A 12,950-nucleotide genomic window follows, 5' to 3' on the forward strand; every position below is an offset into this window, starting at 1 on the left:
GACGGGGGCTGTCAAGTCAGTCACCATCAATGCAAATTTGAGTGATTGTGGGGCTGTGGTGCTTTGCAGATTTAGTAAACAACACTTCTGAAGAAGGTGTTGGGTGGCTGTAAAACCAGCATAAAGCTTACTCTGATTCCTCCCCTCCAGCAGTGTTCTCTTTTATTTGATTAATAATGTCCTGACCTACCTGCAAAAATGCAAAAGTGTTCCTAGTTGGAGATGTGTTCTGCAGGTGGGGGATTGCATTAAATCAATGTACTATAATTATCCACTGAAGCTAAATGTTATTAATATTTAATCCAATTTGTGATTCATTTTATGGCAGAAGTCTGAAACAAAATACTTATTTACCCTGTCTAAAAAGTAATTAGGGTTATTTTCATTTTGATAGTTTAAAGCCACTGAAGAAAAAAATTTTAATGATAGCATCAGGTAATAACTTAAAGCAAGAGGGCTTTGCTAGCTTTTTTAACAAAATCCTGCCTTTTTTTCTTATGGTGAATTAATTATTTTGTTTTAAAGACTAATTGCAGGTTATTTTTGTTAACCATTCAGTTCAGTCTTACTATCAGCATTTGAATTAATACTGCAATTACAAATAGAAATGTTTCTTTGTGTGTGTGTTGTAGTTGCCTGCTGATTTCGTAAGTAGCTGCCTGTCTCTGATAATACTTGTGAACGGGGTAGATAAGGCCTGTTAATAAACGTTCTTTCTGGATAGCAGGATATAACTCAAACAGCATGTCTTTTCTACATCAACAGCTTCCCTAAATTAACTTGATTAATTTGTTTTGAAAATTTTCTGGAAAATTGCCTTGGACATTTCTGAAACTAACAAACAACAATAACGGACAGAATTAAGAGGGTAAATTTAGATATTTGTGGCTAAGTAGAACCTGTTGACTCCAGGAGATGTGATGTGATGTCTGGATGTGACTGTTTACTTCATCATTCATGTTCACTTTTAGATTTTCATCTCGTTGCTTAGAGAATCTCCAGAGTATATTGAAGAGCAGGCTTAGGTGACTGAATTCAGAAACTTTGCTATACTAGTAATGAGGACAGTTTTTCTCAATAGACTGTTAGTGATTTCACACCTGTGTTATTCACCCCTCACTTCTTCCAGATGAAATTTAATCAAAATTAATTCAAAAAAGCCCTCAATTTTGTTTACCTTCACATAGATGTCATTCTTATTGAAAGCACAGGCTTTCAAATAAATCATGTAGGTTATTAAAAATGTACTATTAGGACGCTAACATAACCCTTCAAAAATCTATTTCCTCTCATGTGATGACTGATGGTACCTTTATAAAGAACATGCCTTATTTCTCCTGAGAATCTCATCCAATTGTGCTTTGGTGGATAAATAACCTGTCCAAATGGTTGTTTAAAAGGCCACTGTGACCTCTCACTGTAAATATTAAATAGTTAATAAGCTGAGTTAATATTTGAAAAATACATATGAATCAATTTTACACACGCCAGGCAGCAAAGTGAGTAGCTTTTCAAGCTCTTAAAAATAGAAAAATTGTTTCAATATTTTCAGTCTTGTAAAGATGTGTTTTATTGGTTATTTCTTCCTCCTTCCCAAAGATATAAGTTGGCAGCATATTTCAGGACTGGCGTTTGCTTGAAGCCTTGAAAGAGGAGTCAGTAGTGTTTTGCCGTCCTCCTTTAAATAAGCTCTTCTTGGCATCTGATACCAGCCAGCACAAATACAGTCCATTTCTAGGAACAGAGAATATAGTACCTAATTTATAAGGAACCTATCACTTTTTTAGGTCACACATGGCATAAAACTTTATTTTAATTTTCCCTCAAGGCATTTTTCAAATAGTTGCTCATCACTATGGTATAATATGTCTGTGGTTTCTCTAGAGAAAATATTGTTGGCTTGCTATCTTTAACATCTTGGGGTTAAATTGATTCTTGTATCACCCTGTTCTAAACAACAGCTTTTCATCTGAGATTACATTTTGCCCCCTTACTTCAGTCTTGCCAACTCATTGTTCTAAACATCTAGGGATTAATGAGCACACTCAAAATAAGTAGGTGATAGGGTGTCGTGTATCTTTGCATGCCTAGGGTAAGTCTGAAGCTCACTTTCAGAGTTTACTTCCAAGAAGTGAGGTAATTGTTTAGAAGGACAATCTTCTTGGTTGGACAGCACACAAATGCAATCATTTAAGTTAGTTGCAATTTTTACAGAGGAAAATTCCTGCTGGAATCACTCATTATTTTGAAAGGGACCCTCCCAGTTCTCTGATATTTCTAGAAATACCAGTTTGAAATAACTGCCTCTGCTCTTATGTATTAGTCAGTAGAGGGCACTCTGCTTCTTTGAAGGTAAAAAAGTGTGACTTAAAATTATGGAGGCAAAATGCTTTTCTTTTGTGTGGTTTTTTTTTGTTGTTGTTTTTTTTTTTTTTAACTTATCACATCTGACAATTTTAATTAGTATGGGTTGTATAGAGGATTATTTTTCCACGTAGTACTTTCTCTCCTGAATTGAAATTCAGATGCGATTGCACATTTCCTTGTCCTGGTTTAATCCCAGTCTAGCGCTACATACCACACAGGCACTTGATTGCTACATCCATTGGGGAGAAGATTCAGAGAAAAAAATATTAAACCTCATGGGCTGAGCTGAGAGCAGTTTAATAATTGAATCCAAATAAAACATCATAATAATAGGAATGAAAAGGAGAGCAAGAGAGGAACAAAACCCAAGAGAAACATGACATGCCCAGAACAACTGCTCAGCACCTGCTGAATGATGCCTAGCCCATTGCCCAGCAGTGATCAGGGCCTCTCAGCTGCCTTTCCTTGGTTCACATACTGACCGTGACATTCTGTGGTATGGAATATCACCTTGATAGCTCAGATCACCTGTCCTGGCAGTGCTGCCTCTTAGGTTCTTGTGCACCTGCTGGCTGACAGAGTATGGGAAATTTGGCTTAGAGTAAACATACTTAACAGCAAGTAAAACATCGGTGTGTCATCAACTTTATTGTCATACTAAATCCAAAACTGTACCAGCTGCTAAGAGGAAAACTATCCCAGACGAAACCCGGACATTCCCTTAAAAGGAGCTTGCTGTTTGTTTCCCTGTGCCCTAGGTTCACCATAGGTTCTTCTCTAGGTCTGAAATACAGTGCAATTCCTGCAGTTTCTTTGTGTAAGCAAATAGAAGAAGACAAAGAGCACACCAAAAAAATAGGAAAAAATACTTATAACATTGATATCTTTCTGAAAATATTATTGTAGATATATAGAATAGCCTGGAAAAGATCATCTAGTTTCAATTCCCCCTGCTGTGGACGAGGACATCTTCCACTAGACCAGATTGCTTAGAGCTCCATGCTTGAATGTGTTTTTGTAAACATTCAAGGATTATTTGGTGATAATATTGTCTTTTTATAGATGGAGTAGTAATTTAGATAATTCCTTTTAACTACAAAAATTGTTGCGAGAGGAGAGCTTGTTGCCAGTTCTTGCCTATGCTTGTTCAAATCTGAAACGGTTTTTGTTAGTTTCTGTCATTGAAGATTTGAATTAAATTTGTAAATAGGTTTCATTGCTAGAAGATTATTTTACTTGTTTTCCTTGTCAGTTATTAATTGTGAGGACTTGATGAGATTGTAATTTGTTGCTAGTGACTATGTCTAAAAAGAAAAAGATTTGGTTTAGTTTTATGTTCAGATTATCAATGTTAGAATTCAAATGCTAAAATTAAATTTTAAAAATGTCAGAACATTATCAGGTATATTCCATGGTATCCTCGGGAATCTTAAGGATTTATCTGAACCAAAGTGTTAATCCCAAAATTTCATCAGCTGCTGAAAACCTTTGAAAAATTGTCAGTAAAAGTAATACTTGGAAAACAAGTCAAAATGTGACTTAATGAGACTGTTTGCTATTTAAACCCAGTAGTAACTTAGCAAAAATAAATTTTTGCTAGTTGTTTTGGATCTCTCTTTACTTATATGGACTGTATTTTACTCATTGCTCTGTTTTCTTTAAAAAGGAATTTGGCAAAGCCTGGAGAATAAGTTGAACTTGTGAATAAATGTCATAGACTCCTAATGAAGTAGTTAAATATATATAAATTAAACATAATTGAAGCTATTGTTTACAATTAGAATAAAATTGCAAATAAAATTGGGGTTTGTTTGGGTTTTTTGAAGTATTTTAGAAGTGAATGTAAACAAGTAGGATGTTTAGGCAGACTTGACTAATTTCAGGGCAGAATACCTCATCTCCTGCCAACACAAAACCAGCTCTTAGGGGGTGAATTACTAAAGCAGTGGAAAGGATGTGGCAGTTGGTTGATCCATAGAGGTATTTCAGAAAGTCAGCTGTAGAATTTCCCCAGCTCTACAAAGCAAAAGTGTTTTCCATAGAATAAAGCTGTTTCTTTTTCTAGGATCCTCAACAGCAAAAATGACACATTTTACAGCACACATCAGGAAAGTATTCGCTAGTTGCAAAACTTTCACACTACTGTGTGAAAATTTCATGTAAGGTGCTACATTTAGTACCTGCAGGAGGTATGAAAGTGCCTAATTTATAACCTGTTGCAAATGTAACATGCCACACACAGAAATGTAAATATTAGTTATTTTTTTGTGATAGATTTTTGCAACCTGCTGTTCAGTTTTGCACTGATGTCATCTTCCAGCTTAGCTCTATAGTTATGCCAGTATTTGAAGAGTGTAATACCCTATGCAGTCATTGGCAAGCAAAGTTGTAGCATTTAAAAGTTGTAATGCTTAATGATCTCACCTTCTAAGAAAGAAAGTAGGCAAATGTCTTGAAGATCTGGAGAATTAGAGGTCTGGAGAGTTAGAGGTATGAAACTTTTAAAACAGAGGATAAAAGAGCCTCTAATTTTTGTTTATTAAATCTTCATATTTTAGTTTATAGGTGGAACAACTAGAGAGAGTGAAAAATATAAAAGGACGATTAATATTTAGAATCATAAGGTGAAATTTCTCTTTTGCCTCTGTCATCACTGTAGTTGAGGAGGTTATTGCATTATCTCTTTGGCGTTTTAAGTCTTGTGTAGCAGAGAGAGGAAGTGAGATGTTCCTCCTCTCTTCAAATAACAGGTATTTTTTGTTTCAGATTTTTTTGCTTCATATACCAGCAGCACAGGGAATAAAAGATGACTAGAAATTACTGTAATGTTTTTCATTAAAGGTAGTCAAATAATTTCAAGTATTAGAATACGTTTCAATTTCATTGTGCTTTTGAAAACAAGAGTTATATCTGTATTTTACATCAAGCCTCAAGTCTCTGAAGTGCCAATATATCTGAAATGGTATTATATCCCTGGTGAATCGCTTTACATACCAGACACAGACAAAACATTGGAAATACTTTGGTAACTAAGATTTCCTTGGAGGTGAAAAAATGCCCCACAATACTACATTATGTTAGTAATTTTTGTCGTTGTAAGATTTTTGGGTTGTTCCGCAGAAATGGCATACAATTTCCTGCCTTCATGGAAGAGTTTACTTCCTTCATGGAACTATTTACCTGCACAGTTTACATCTGCTTATTCCATACCTTAATTCTTGGGGATGTTTTGCAAATAACAAATTTGGTCATAGAGTCATAAAAATATGATTTAATTATGAGAAGTCATGAGAATTGTGTAATACTTAGAGTGCAAGTTGTATACACTGTTTTCATTCCCCTGTTTGTGTAGTATTTTAAACATTTGAGTAGCCCTGTAATGGCATTCCTAAGGTGACCATAGATCCATGTCCCAGGCTGGTTTACACAGGCTCTGTGTATGTTTCTTTGAAATTCTGATGGATTTCAGTTCACACAGCTGAGATGTCATCCTTTTACTATGAGGAAACAAAGAAGCTGTTATACACCCTTATTTCTCCCTTTGTGCCTTCATTGTTGTTTATATCTTCATGTTGCAAGTGGAGCCATGGTGAGGAAGATGCTGCTCTAACAGGTTTTGTGAGGATTTGGCAGCCTTATATGTAAATTACCATATAGCACATACTGACTGTCTGACAGCTGCAGCATTCTCAGTCTTTAAGTGTTACAGTAGACATCCATAGTTGCATTTAAGTTCAATTAAAAGTGTTGGGATCATCCAAAGCTGCTGTGCCATTTTTATTCTGTAGCTGGGGTTTTAGAATGTGGTGATTATCCTGCTCTGCTCTGCACTATCCTTTGAATGGCCTTCCTTTGAGTCTAATGTGTGGTTTTGAGTGCCGGAATACACAAATATTAAACTATTAGGGAGTGTCCAAAGGGGGGCCATGAGGATGGTGAAGGGCCTTGAGGGGAAGCCATGTGATGAGTGCCTGTAGTTGCTTGGTCTGTTCAGCCTGGAAAACAAGAGACTGAGGGGAGACCTCATTGCAGTTACAACTTGCTAGTGAGAGGAAGAGGAGGGGCAGGCACTGAGCTCTTCTCTGTGGTGACAGTGACAGCACCTGAGGGAATGGCATGAAACTGCAACCTGGGAGTTTTACACTGGATATTCTGAAGATTACACTGATTTTAAAAAAAAGGCAAACCAAAGAGAGATGACTGATTTAGTTCCTCCTATAGCTGGAAAAGGGAAATACATTTTTGGCATTAAATATTTTTATTTACTCAGTTTATTCAGCTAACTGTTATTGTTGTCATAACCACTGTGGTAGTTCAGGAAAATATATACAGCATTTTTGTAAAATCTAGTTTAATTTAAACGCACACAAGTAGCCAAAGGAAAAAAGTGCTTCACAGTAGTAAAATGCCAACTCACTGGTCTTATGCAAATCTAACCACCATTAGCGTAGTCCTACAAACCAAAGAACAGAGAAAATATGAACGTTTTTCTTAGTAATAGTGCTGAGTTACTAGAACTTTCTCAGCTCTTTTGAAGTAGATTCTGTAGGATCAGGTATCTCCTAGTGGCTTGGAAATTATTTTGCATTGGGAAAATGGAAATTATTTTCCATTACTTTCCCATTACTATAAAAATAAGAGATGATAATAAAGATAATAAGTAGAAGACTGAGGTGATGAAGCCTAAAAACAAAAAACCCCACACTTTTGTAAGTATATAATGGATTGTGGCAAAAAGAGTATTGTCAGGAAAACCAGCATGAAGCTGTAATACAGTTGAAGCTCAGAATCAGTTTTTAACCCTGCTCATAGCTTTCTGAGGGGAATAAAGAGGGAGAAAACATGGGTGCTATTTCAGTATCTTCTCAAGTGGTGATACCGTGATTACAAAATTCCAGTTTCTGTATTCTGAAATCTTGCTTTAAATACTTATAGAAACCCATGAAGAAGATCCTAAATGTATGAGACGTGGTTTTCCAAAAATAATTGATTAGGTGTTTACAAGATTTCTGGTAAATAAAAGGAGAAATTCTTATATTCCCAGAAGGCCATGGAAAATGTTGTCTGCTGTTGTCAAAAGTGTAGTGAACTGAACAGCCATCTACGCCATCTAGATGTTGGTGAAACAACTGAGTTGAACTATCAGTAACCAGATCTTAATGACCAGTTTGAATTTGGTGGTACTTACAGAATCCTTCTGTTTTGTCTGTTATTTTTATTTTTTCCTTTGTTTTAATGTTGTGGTAACAATTGCTGGTGTCCCAAAAGAAAGAAGTCTAAGAAGATGCAATTTTCCCGAGAGCAACTTCACTCCCTGTGATGTTAGCTTAAAAGTTACCTCCTTTTTGCATCTTCACAATCATCTTCATGATATTTGATTTTTCAAATTTAAATTCATGTTGGTGATATAACCAATGTGAAGAATTATAAATCTTGTTAATTGTATATGAGCTGACTGCAAACATAGAAAATGAGGTACATTTTTACTGTTTTGTTTGCTTTGAATTAGGTTCATGCACTATTAGTTCGAGAAGTTGATGTAGAGAAGGTGTCAAGTTTTGAGAACCCATATGTAGATGCAATAAGAAGCTTATGGAATGACCCTGGAATTCAGGAGTGTTACGATAGACGACGGGAATATCAATTATCAGATTCAACTAAATAGTAAGTACATGGTAGCTATGAACATCTATATATAATTTTCTGTTTCTAACAAAGAAATTTTTACTTTTTAGCTTGTTGTACTATATCTCTGTGTGCATGTTTGTATGTATATGCAGCACAAGCATAGCTGAATATAAATTGAATTAAGGAGTGGTATACATCTATTTTAGGATTATATCTGTGCTTATTTTACAAAATCATAGTCTGTGATCATACAAAGTCTTAAATTAACATTCAAACTAGGGATGATTAATTTGGGGGGGAATTTTTGTTAAACCTAGTCAACTTACTCTCTTCCAATTTATAATCACAAATGCAAGATATGCAAAAATAATTTAATGTAGTGTGACAGTAGTGAATACTGGGAAGTGCAGCCAAAGTAGACCTCCATACAATTAATAAAAATTGAAATATCCAATAACTTCTATTTTCCAGATTTTCTGGTTTTCCTCTCTGGCATTTGCAGTCTTAGTGGTGAGGTAAACAGTACTAAACAAAGAGATTTGTTTTATACTGTCTTTTAGAACTGTCTTTCTATTATGGAAACAAATTCTAAACTTTAAAATGGCTGCCAGGAAGAAATCAGTTAATCAAGTTAAATTGTTTGTTCTAGAGCAACAATAATAAAAATGCGTATGTGACTAAAAAATATCTGAAATGTTACCCTTTTCTTGGGACTGGGATCTGATTAGAAAAACATGTGAAATTTGTCATTGGAATCTGATGTCTGCCAGAGGTTTACTCCATGAATCTTAGTTATTTTTTTAGTGATATGGCATACAGCTCAGGTGAAATTTGTCATTTGCTGTCAAAGAAACAGATGATGGCCTTTTGATGTTGACCTGTGCTACAGAACACAGCTTGGTTTGTTGTTAAAGCTGTGGCAAAAACCTCCACGGGTTCTACCTTGATTTCTGTATTAGCTATGAAAAAAAATTATTCCAGTGACATAATTCCAGTCTCCATTTGGCATGTGTATGTCAATGGAAGCCTCTCACTTAGGAAAGCACAAGGAAACTTCCATTAAGCTCATTGTAGCAGGACATTAGACATGACAGGTGTGGAATGACATTTATCTGCATAGTAGTCTAAGCATCCCTATCTAGTACCGCACTTTATAAGGGAATTAGTCAAGACGAACTTACTAGGATCTTGCTGATAGAATTTAGGCAGCTGAAGACTATGGATGCATGACAGAAGTCTCCTCAGATCTGTTGCAGTGTTATCACCACACCATGACTTCCCTTTGCCCTGAGCATAGGGCTTCTCTTGTCCTGTGCAGTTCTCTGTCCTGGTTACCTTCCCAACCCATCATTTTTGCACATACATTTTTGTGTAGCGTGGTGCAAAGCACAATGTCATCTCTCTTGTATTGTTCAGATTCTCACTGTCCCCAAACATACCATACTGTGTTTTGGTTTTAGGTGGTAAGGAAACAAATATAATATTGCATAAAGAGAAAAATTTCAGGGTGCATAAACGGTGATAAAAAAATTTTAGAGACACGTTACTAACAACATATTTTCAGGTTGTTTCTGTACTGAAATGAGTGGCAGGGTTAACTAGAATGTGAAGCATCTCATATTTTGAATTTCTTGTATTTGTAGGTCCTAACCTTATTTCCACAACAGATGAGATACTGGTTTTAAAGTTGAAGTAACTATGTATTTTGTGTGCTCTACCTTAGAGGCTAAAAATAGGATTACTCTCCTAAGTAGGAAACAATGATCTGATGCTACTTCAGATCAGATTGTGCTGAATACCATAGTTTCAATCTACTTTTAATAAATTGGCACTGTAGTGGATCTTTTGGGTAGCATTAAAAATAGTAGGGAATAATCATTAAATAGCTATTAAAAAAACCTTCTAGTACATTGTCTTGTGAAAGGTACATGTACTAGTTGATTGGTTATTTCTTAAGCTCAGCATGTTTAGCAGTCTACCATGAGTTTGTGCAGATTTGGTGACTTTATTGTAGTTCATACTATGGATTTCAGCAAAATCTTTTAAATTAGACTTGTTAATCACTGTATATGAGTATTTAGAAAAGCCTCTATGTATACTTATGCTTGCAAGTAGAATTTTTTCCGGGTGTGGAGGTCCACTATAAAAAATCAGCAGACACAAAAGAAATGTTGTTTCAAAAATACAGTATGTGTGTTTACAATTAAAACACCCAAACAAATTCATTAACACTATAAATGTCACAAAGCAAGGAAACAAATTGGTTTAAAGCTACTACTGGGATTCACAAGGCAGTAAGACAGAAAAAAGCACTTGATGCTCATTGTCTTCTGACTTGATGTATAAACCAGAATAGTTTGTTGTCCACCAGCTCTCATGTTAGCATATGTGCCAGTATCTGGTAAATGTATGTGTCAATGTCAGGTGTGTTCTTCATTCATCCCTTGCACAAGCCTCTCATCTTCTCAGTAGTTTTCCACTGTTTTTGTAGTAGTAGTAGCAGTAGTAGTAGTAATAGTATTTTCAGTCTGCTGCCTATATTGCTCTTTTCTGCCATCAGTCTTCAACAAGGTTGACTGCTGAGTGCTGCCCTTGGGTCACAAGGCCAAGGCAGTGATACAGGCAGGGGCAGAGTAGCTGGAAAGCTGCCCAGCAGAAGATGACCTCAGAGTGCTGCCTGACAGCAGATGAATATGAGCCATCTTCTGGCTGAGAAGGCCAATGGCATCCTGGCTTGAATCATAAATAGTGTGGTCATCAGGACCACATCTTATTTCTTGTATCAGAAGGACTGTGGAAGGGTTTGTCCCCCTGTAGTCAGCGCTGCTGAGGCCACACCTCAAATCCTGTGCCCAGTTCTGGCCCCCTTACTGCAGGACAGACACTGAGGGACTGGAGCATGTCCAGAGAAGGGGCACAGCCCTGGTGAAGGGTCTGGAGCACAAGTCTTGTGAGGAGCAGCTGAAGGAGCTGGGGGTCTTTAGCCTGGAGTAAAGGGGGCTCAGGTGTAAACTTACCACCCTCTACAACTGCCTTGAAAGGAGGAGGTAACCATCTGGGGGTCAGACACTTTTCCAGGTAACAAGAGATAGGACAAGAGGACAGAGCCTCAAGTTGCACCAGTTGAGGTTCGTTTTTCTGAGCATTAAGAATAATTTGGTCTTGGAAAGAATTGTTAAGTATTGAAACAGACTGTTCAGGAAGTGGTGGAGTCACCATCCTAGAGTTGTTCAAGAAGTAATTGGATGTTGTACTTAGTGCTATAGTCTAAGTGACAAGGTGGTGATTGGTAAGTGTTTGACTTAATGATGTTTGAGGTCTTTTGCAATCTAAATTATTCTCTTACTACACATAGTCTTTTTCCTGTTATTTTACTGTCTCTAAATTACGTTTCAGGTTTCTATTATGTCCTGTATATCATACTACTTTCACTTTCTGCCATCTTTTGACCCGTTTTGTCATTCTTTGTCATTGTTAGCTTCATTTTTGATGTGCTCTAGAAGAATACACTCAGTGTATGTTTACTAGAAGAGGTGGGGGTAGTGTCTTAAGAAAGAAGAAAATTATGGGAGTCGATTTGACCTTCTTGGAGGCTTAACAAATTAATTCTATTCTCTTTCCTGACCATTGAATGCTCCAAAGCTTGGATGTTTGTGTTGTTTTAAAATCAACTTTTAGACTTCTCTGTAGTAAAGTCAAGAGCACCTGAGGTATATAGAGGTTATTTGCTTTCCATGTGCATTACCTGGTGACTTAGCCACTTAATTACCATCAAATTAGTCCCCTTTGAGATGCTGCCTCACAGTGTGAGACAGATGTAAACTAACATGGAGAATTGCTTTTAGTAGTAGCTATGTGAGATAAGATGAGAGAATTCAGAATATGCTGTACCAGCTCCCTAGACCTTAATCCAAATGTAAAAAGGTTACCATTAAACAGTTTGATTGTATCATACTTTTTCAAAGCCTAAGGAAAGGAGAGCCAATAGTCTTCTGTGTTGGAGAATTTGGGTTGCAATTGGAATTTTTGAAAATTCTTCACCATTTTTCTCCAGTATGACACTAAGGGTTTACCATTCATTAACAAAATGTAGGAAGTGTCAAGACCTAGAAAGTGTCCCAGAGCCTTGCTTGGCTCAGATTTTTAATTTTGTCTTTTTCTAGCCACATGAAATTGAAGTATTTGGCTGCTGTGTACCTCCAGCTAAGGACTTCCTAATTGCTACAAGCACTGAGAATGTCTGTTTAGTTTCCCTTCCGTGGCTATGTTTTCTAACACTTCAGAGAATTAAGTATAATTTTCCCATTAGTGTGTTAGCTATGCCAGTGGATATCTATAGCAGATTTTGTTATTATATAATGTACTGCTTCTTTAGTCATGCATGCCATTGCATTCTCATGCATGTATAGTCTTTCAGGCTTTTGTTTCTGGACAGTTAGTATAGAAATGCAGATTCCCATACTTTACTGTGTAATATAAGAGCTCAAGTGTGTGAATCTGAGGTCATTTACCACATATCACTGATTTTTAACTGGAAAGAAAGATATGAAACCTAGTGATGTCTGCTCAGTAAAGTACACCTTTTATAAAACTTGTTGCAGGAGGTGTAAGGCTTTGGTCATCTAGTAATTTTTCTATGACAGTACTCCATTTAGGTTTGAAGTATTTTCAAAACTTTGGGTAAAAAATTCATTTATATCTGTCATCTAAAACTATCGTCTTCCTTCTGTGTTACTTTTCTGAAACAGGTAAATTTCAGTGGAACTAGCCCCCATTAAATACAACGTGCTTTGGGGTACACAGGAGGGCAAGAGCAGCCCAAGAATATTAAGTTTTTACTAATGCAGTTTATTCCATTTCTTGACATTGCCTTTAGCAATAATTTTTTAATTTCATAAAGGCGTAGGGCACTCTTAGAGCATGATGGGTCTCTCAGAAGTAGTAATAATGTCTGA

At 36.3% G+C, this 12,950-nt stretch overlaps 1 protein-coding gene across 1 annotated transcript in view; it reads left to right on the forward strand.

Annotated features, from left to right (window-relative positions):
- Positions 1-12,950, forward strand: part of LOC131095515 (guanine nucleotide-binding protein G(q) subunit alpha-like) — a 109,060-nt gene that overhangs the window by 70,279 nt on the left and 25,831 nt on the right. Inside the window, exon 3 of the mRNA XM_058043373.1 lies at positions 7,877-8,031. Within this exon, the coding sequence (XP_057899356.1) occupies positions 7,877-8,031 (155 nt within the window). The remainder of the gene's footprint in view (positions 1-7,876; positions 8,032-12,950) is intronic.

The sequence above is a fragment of the Melospiza georgiana genome, chromosome Z (assembly GCF_028018845.1).
Source record: "Melospiza georgiana isolate bMelGeo1 chromosome Z, bMelGeo1.pri, whole genome shotgun sequence".
In the NCBI taxonomy this organism is placed as follows: domain Eukaryota; kingdom Metazoa; phylum Chordata; class Aves; order Passeriformes; family Passerellidae; genus Melospiza; species Melospiza georgiana.